General features: G+C 39.3%; 1 protein-coding gene and 1 long non-coding RNA gene across 5 annotated transcripts; one reads left to right on the forward strand and one right to left on the reverse strand.

Moving 5' to 3' along the window:
- Nucleotides 1–1,031: 1,031 nt before the first annotated feature.
- On the reverse strand, nucleotides 1,032–3,936 carry LOC116792340. Its single transcript, XR_004359081.1, has 4 exons — nucleotides 3,087–3,936; nucleotides 2,235–2,359; nucleotides 1,895–1,937; nucleotides 1,032–1,192 (listed from the first exon to the last, which is right to left on the reverse strand). It is a non-coding gene; the product is annotated as an uncharacterized LOC116792340 (long non-coding RNA).
- SELENOK (selenoprotein K) lies at nucleotides 3,376–7,276 on the forward strand. Of its 4 annotated transcripts, none has more exons than XR_004359080.1 (5): nucleotides 3,376–3,461; nucleotides 4,586–4,676; nucleotides 5,421–5,501; nucleotides 5,840–5,932; nucleotides 6,988–7,276. XR_004359080.1 is itself a non-coding variant. In XM_032699226.1 (5 exons), exons 1-4 carry the CDS (start codon nucleotides 3,980–3,982, stop codon nucleotides 5,925–5,927), a joined length of 279 nt encoding a protein of 92 aa, XP_032555117.1. In that variant the 5' UTR covers nucleotides 3,869–3,979; the 3' UTR covers nucleotides 5,928–5,932; nucleotides 6,988–7,276. The 4 variants fall into 4 exon arrangements, 2 of the variants coding, with proteins under 2 accessions (XP_032555117.1, XP_032555116.1); XM_032699226.1 differs by lacking the exon at nucleotides 3,376–3,461 and adding an exon at nucleotides 3,869–3,998; XR_004359079.1 differs by lacking the exon at nucleotides 3,376–3,461 and adding an exon at nucleotides 4,224–4,393.
- Nucleotides 7,277–7,305: the final 29 nt, after the last annotated feature.

Below are 7,305 nucleotides of genomic sequence, written 5' to 3' on the forward strand. Positions count from 1 at the left end.
GCTACTCGAACAGGTAAATTCTGTTTAAAGTTCTGACATTAAATCAACATAATTTAGTTCCAATAATTGATTCCAGCTCTTCCACAAACAGCAACTTATTTTTTCTTATAGGAGCTGTCAAAAAACAGAATCCTGTGAAATGTCCTCTGAGTTTTATGCTTATGTTGCAATGAGCATTTTACATTTGTAATGTGACAATTAAAAGACCTCCTCGCTCTAACACATACAGTATTAATTGTGTGTGTATAAGACAAATACTACGTGACAGTCAACTCTTTCATGAATAATTCAAATCCAAATTAAGTTTTGAATGTTTCCATTTAAATTATGTGGTAGTGTAACATGATAATCACTGTGTGAAATAACTATAGGCCAGCAAGAGGAAAAAAATGTGCCTTTTCTCTTTCTATTAATAAATTTGATCGATATCCTGCAAATCCCCTTCAGGGGAGAGTCCAGTTGCTCCTGTTTAGTCTTCAATTCAAAATTATTTTCTCTTAAAAAGTCTGCATTCACATTAAAAATGTAACATAAATTTTAGAAAGTACAAACACTGTTCATGGTGCATCACCGCTTCTCTATGCACACAACTTTCTAATTCTCTTGCATCCCAACTAAAAGGTCATCCCTCAGCATAGAAAATGCTATCAAAGTAGCTGACCCATGGTTTTGCTAGTATTCATGAAAAAACAGAAAACATTGATAAAGCACAGTAATATACTGCTCAGACAGCAGTACTTAGACAAATATACAATTCACAAGGAACTAAGACAGGCAAATTTACGCTTAGAATAGAGTCTAAAAAAAATAAACCATCTAAAACAAATTACATTTAAAAAAATTTAAAGCCTATTTAATATATTGGTGTTTTTCAATTACTTAATGTACGGCCTACACTATTCTTCATGGCATCACACAAATATTTACTTTGCCTGTTGTCAAATAATCACATCTCTCCAGTTTCCAAATAGCATCTCAGTTAACTTTTGGCTCTTACCTCTCCTCAGCTCTGCTGCTCATGACACCTTCAGAAGCTCAACCAGCTCTACTCCTCAGAGCACTCACCCTTGAGAAGGGCAGCCCAGCTGGTTTGTGTTTCTGCTGCTGACTCTAAAAACGCCTCTTCTACTTGTTTTCCTTAGCAGGGGTGCAGGTGCAGGGCCTCTGTTGTCCTCACCTTCCCAGCACCAAGCTGAAAGCAAGGGTGGGGTCACTGAAGAACTGTAACTCCAGCACCAGCTGGAGACACCCGCCCTGCCCCTTGGGAAGGAGCAGCTGCTCAGGGAGGGATGTCAGGGCCATGGCACCACCAGGAAGGAGCTCCCACCACAGCTTATGCCCACACCTTCTGTCCCAGCTCTACCATATATCCCAGCTGCATGTGGATAACTCTTTTCCCATTCCCATTCCGCTTTTTGGCTTAGTTCCTGGCCAGTAGATAACCAGGTTGACAGTGCAACGCTACCATTGATTTTTAACCACATGTTCTTGTGTCTAAAACTTAAATATGGAAATAAATTAATAAATAATGTATACCTAAGTGCATTAAAAACAGTTAAAAATACTAACATTTTCACATATCATTGTATGCAATGGTTGGTTATTCTGACACTGTTAAGTACCTGGACATATTTTCTTGGAAAAGTGAATGGCTAAGAATATACACACACCAGTACTCTCAATTTAAAAAGTGTATTTCTTTCGTTTCATTCACCAAAAATCATCCTGGCTGGGCTTTGCGAACGAAGATTTACATTTCAGAGAAATGTTGCATTGTAATTATATAATCTTAGGGCATTAAGATGTTATTTATCATTACTTTATTACTAAATAAACCAAGACTATCTCACATTATATTTAAAAAATAAAACAAAACAAAAAAACAACTAAGCACCTGAAGAACTCACTAGCCATCTTCTTTGTTGTTTGGGTTCTTTCTGTCATTTGGAAAGCAAAAAATACATCGATCTTTTCTGCGTGATTAACATATTCCCCCTGAAAAATAATACATTTTAAAATGGAATTGTTTGAACTCTTATTACATTAATTCATGCAGGACAACATTAACTGCATGCAGAGCTTGAGGTCAGGAGGAATAATTACCTGCTCATATTCAGGTTCACTATTATGTTTCTGTGTAAAGTCCTGTGAAAAGTTTGGACTGTAATGTTTGGTTCTATACGAGCAAGAGTTAGTTTGTGTGTGTCTTCAATACACCACAAAATTCACAATACCTCCTTTAGGCTACTTAATGCCATTACTTTCCCATTTCTGTCCTCCCTCTTTTTGTTTTCATCTTGGTCAACGTTGTATTTACAATGTTCAATAGTTCTTTAAATTTGCTGTTTTGTCTCAATGCCTAGTGAAAAGGAAATAAAATATATTAATTAAAATAATTTAAAAACAAGAGTATATCATTTCCAGGTTAGCATATTAATAAAGGTATACATTTGTCATATATTTTCCTTAAGTACAGTTATTTTCCTATTATTTGACTACTATTTGAAAAAATTACCATAAACAGGACTAATTAAGAAAACAAATAGGTGTTGTCCCTGAATCATTTTACCATACTGCCTGTGTTTATGTCCATCATGCACTATTTTCTAAACACTTTGGTATTGCCCCGTTTATTGAGTGGTAGATTACCCGGCTCTTACATTAATGATAAACGTTTATTTTACAGACGTTGTTCCAGATACTTTTCTTTCACAATTGTTTTCAGTTATTCGCAAGAGTTTGTTTCTGAACATGGAACATTTGTAAACATTTGTAAACGTTTGTAAACATTTGTAAACACTTGCCAGTTGCAAACAGTTTCTTTACTGAGAGGACAACTGCACTGTCAGAGGCACGATATTACAATTTCAACTTCAGAAAACACTCTTGTGTTGTGCTCCTGTTAGTAAAGGACTTTACTGCATTATTAGGAAAATATAGCTGTTGCAAAGGAAGTGTTAAAATGCTTTTACATTCATTTTTCACTGCCATTGCCCAGCAGAATTAAACATCCCTTGTCTACAGGTTTAGCTTAAAAAAAGAGAGGAGGTAATATATTAAATTTGCCTTTATAGCTGCATAGTTACCTCCAATTTTCCATGCATGGATTCTCCCTGAGAAAAAAATGCTGCCACTATTTGCAGGGCAAAGCTTTTATAAAAATAAAACAAACCAGATGCTCAGCTTCGGGCTGAACATTCCCACAAACATAACGGGAATATACAAAGCCGCATATCTGTCATTAAATATAAGAAACAAAAGTTTCCTTTAGTCAAAAGTGTTAAATAATCTCTCGACTTCGTCATATTTCTACCATTATTACAGCAGGCGGCTAAGAACGTTTAGTTTTTATGAAACCCTGACATACTACCAACTCATGTTGTTGTTCTTAAAACGCTTAATGGACACGGCAAAGAAACTCCAACACAACACTGGAACTACTGAAATAAATATGGTTTAAGGTGAAGCAGAACCGCCCGCTCTGAGGGAGGGGACGCTGCTCCCGAGCACCGCCCGCCTCAGGCCGGCCCCGCGCGGCGAGGGGACACCCCCGGAACAGGGGCTGAGTGGGACACTCGGTAACGGGGGCTGAGGGGGATTCTTCGTTAACAGGGGCTGCCGAGGGGGACCCCTCGTTAAGAGATGCTGAGGGGGACCTCGTTGACAGAGGGTGCTGAGGGGGAGTCCCCGTTAACCGGGGTGCTGATGGGGAGTTCTCATGAACAGGGGGCGCTGAAGGGGACGCCCGGTTAACAAGGGTGCTGAGGGGTAACCCTCGTTAATACGGCGTGCTCAGAGTGACTCCCCGTTAACAGTAGCTGAGTACCGCTGTAACATCCCTGGGAAGGGAACCGGGCACCAAGCGCCGCCCCAGAGCGCCACAGCCCCGCCTTCCGGCCCCGGAAGGATCTCCGGGCGCCCCGTCAGCCGGCCCTGCTGCTCATGCGCAGTGGGCGGGGCCGGCGGGGCAGGAGCCGCCATGGTTTACATCTCCAACGGTGAGGGGAAGGGGCCGGGGCGCCGGGCGGGGAATGGCTGGGCAGTGACCGGGGAGTGACCGCGGGCCCCGGGCGGGGAATGGCTGGGCAGTGACCGGGGAGTGACCGCGGCCCCCGGGCGGGAAATGTCTGGGCAGTGACCGAGCAGTGACCGCGGGCCCCGGCCCCGCTGCCGGGGGAGCCCGGCGGGGCCCGGCCCTGCCAGTGTCGCGTCCCCCCGCGGCCTGCGCTGAGCTCGCCTGCTTCTGAACTGCGCTTGGGGACTTTGAAGGGGCCGAGCGTGGTCTGCGAACACCGGGAGCGTAGCAGAACAGCACTTAAGCAACATGCGGGGAAACCGCCGCTGCACTGGTACTTCTTATAGGTTTCCTGGACGCAGAGCCCGTTTGGCGATTGTGAGCCCAGTAGTTCGAGTGCTTGCTCAATAAATTATCTCTAGGCAGTGAAACTCGCCGCCGTTGCCCATGACGTGAAGTTTCTCCCTCCCATTTGTAAATTCTGGACTCAGCAGATACGCTTGGGTGTACTGTACTGTGCAGTGTCACACGCTGAACATCACTGGATGTTTGTGTCTGGATATGTTACAGGACAAGTTTTGGATAACCGGAGTCGGGCTCCTTGGAGTCTGTCATCTATAACAGATTTCTTCTGGTCCATAGCAGATTTTGTGGTTCTGTTGTAAGTACAAGTTAATTCTTTTGGTGAGCTTCATTTTAGATTTGACATAGGTAGAAACTACTCAGTACTATCAGTAACATAACAATAAAAGCGTTGTGTTTACTCTTTAGCATTCTTATCTATAAATATTTTACTGTGACTACGTAGTTTTGTTCACTAAGCACTACAGTAGTATTAATAAAAAGTGCATGAAAAGTGATGCTAACTTCTTGGAAGTTCAAATGAGTTTTCTTACATGTCATCTATTTTGAAACTTCAAAAAGGAAAAAGCATACACTTTTGTTAAACAGCTAATGTCTGATAGCTGATCCAATAATTAAGTGGTTACTTGGAGAATTTCTACTGGTGACAAGAGATCCTGGCTATGTAAAAATAATCACACAGCAGTAATGACAAATCTATGGCCCCAGATGAAAGCCAGTTAAGAAACAGAAAGGTCTTGTGATGTATTCAACAGTTCTTGATTATTTCAGTTACAAGTTTATACTTTATGCATTTCTTGCATATTTACACAAAAATGAGATTTTATAGTTTGAGCCTCACTGTAATTTGGAATTACTTCAGATTTTAGTTTGATATGTAGGAGAAGAATTGCCAAGAATTAAACAACAATGATCTTGGCAAGATACACCATTCATTCCTTAACATACTTACTGGTTTTCAGGCCATTTCTTATCTTGCAATCCAGAAATAGATAAACTATATCTAGCAGTCAATTCACCTAACTCTTGTTTTATTTTTCAGTTTCCAGAGCATTATTCAACCAGATTTGAGAAGAAGAGGTTATACATCTTCCTCCTATTCAGGATACAATGACAGAAGAGGGTATTTTTTTCATATTCACACCAGTTCTGATTTTTTTTCCTATCTTAGCAAAGTCACATGAATCTGAGTAGATTAATTGCGTTGTGTAGGAAGACTAAAATGTTTATCTGTATTATTGTTGATAACAATACACAGCTTTGGACAGCTTGAAAAATAATATAGCTTAACACACTCTGAAACTATTAAAGAATTATAATTTTTTTGAAAGAGGGGTTAGAGGTTTTTTAGAGCTTTTAACATGAAACTGATTTTTTTCCCGAGGTTCTAACTGTCATTTAGAGAAAGGGTTATATTTCTAGTGTAAAAGTTTAATGACAATAGAATTGCTTTCTTCTCAGGCCTCCAGCAAATCCTCGCCGTAGGATGGGTCGAATAAATCACTGGGGTGGAGGCCCCAGTCCCCCACCAATGGCTGGGGGTGGATGAGGAAGGTAATTCCCAATCTGCTCTATCCTGCTTTGAATATTGGGGAGTTTCATAATTACAATAATCAAGGTTAAGGTATAACTTCTGCAGAAGTTACCAGAACAGACAGATAATCAAAATGGTAGATAATTACAGTAAAGTGGAGGAGAAAAGGGAAGGGGAGAGGATGTTAAAAGATTTTGGGTCAGAAATGGTGGCTTTTAATTGCCCAGAAGTGGATATACAAAGTGTTAGCAAAGACTTTTGAACACAGCTTATAAAAAATTATTTCTAGCTTTTCATTTTTTTTTGGCTGCTGATTTAAAGTCCTGTCCAGATCAGAATCAATTGAAACTTTTTTTGCATTTCTAATAGTTATTGGATAACATATAGGGTTTTTTTATTTTAAATAGATACTTAATAGAAAAGAAGGAAAATAATAAAATTGCTAGAAGACTTAGTAAAAATCTTTTTTTTTCCTGTTACAATTATATAGCCATACAAATCTTGAATTCCAGTAAAGTATAAAAATCAGAACTGCTTAAAAATGGAGGCAAAAGCCCTGGTCTTTAAATTTCTTTCACCTGCCTGAACTTTAATTCTGTTTTATTAGTTATTTTAGTGAGTCAGAGTTACATCTAACCCTGTGTGTATATACAGTATGATTTAATTTACTTCAAGACCTAAGTAAACAATCCTTGTCATCAATCACTCCTTATTGTTACCATCACAAAAGTGTTACCATCACTACCTGTAAGTCTAATAGGGAAGAGTTCATAACCAAAAAGCAAATACACCAGTATTTCAGTTCTCTAGAAAAAGGATAAGCTTCTTTCAAATATGATGTTTTAGGGGTTTATTTTTCCTTTTTGACTGGACACGAGGCCAGCAAAGACTCTGGGGGTGGCTTTTTGGTTATCACAGCAATGTGTAACCTGCTCAGGAATAAAATTTTAAAGTCTTTAGCATGTGTCATCTAGCTAAATAAAAAACAATTTTATTTTAAAATTATTAGTTAATTTTATCTCACAAAGAAAGGCCTTGTTGTCTTTAAGTGTACTGCAATTGCTTTATCTTTTAGGTAAATGCCTGCTGAAGAGGCAGGCACAAGTGTACACATTTGCAAGATGAAAGGAAGAAGAGTTTAGTGGTGGACCAAATGAGTTTGAATATTGTGAATGCGTACATCTGACTGGAAACTGTTCTGTGATATAAGCAGATTAATGAAGTTGTACTGGGAACTCCTTCAAGGATCCAGTGTAACTGAACCAGTTTTATTAAATACATGTTTACTGTCTAAAGTCTTTGTATAGTTTCTGAATATTTTACTGTAGTTACAAAGTAATAAGTAAATTATATTTGGCTTGTCATAAGTCTGACTTTCTCATCATTTTTAGAA

This window comes from Chiroxiphia lanceolata, chromosome 11, assembly GCF_009829145.1.
Source record: "Chiroxiphia lanceolata isolate bChiLan1 chromosome 11, bChiLan1.pri, whole genome shotgun sequence".
Classification (NCBI taxonomy): Eukaryota; Metazoa; Chordata; class Aves; order Passeriformes; family Pipridae; genus Chiroxiphia; species Chiroxiphia lanceolata.

What these genes read in the sequence shown, in the direction of transcription:
- SELENOK (XM_032699226.1), top strand. An exon ending in GCAGATTTTGTGGTTCTGTT is followed by an intron (nt 4,677 to 5,420) that starts GTAAGTACAAGT and finishes TTTATTTTTCAG; the next exon opens with TTTCCAGAGCATTATTCAAC. An exon ending in GGATACAATGACAGAAGAGG is followed by an intron (nt 5,502 to 5,839) that starts GTATTTTTTTCA and finishes CTTTCTTCTCAG; the next exon opens with GCCTCCAGCAAATCCTCGCC.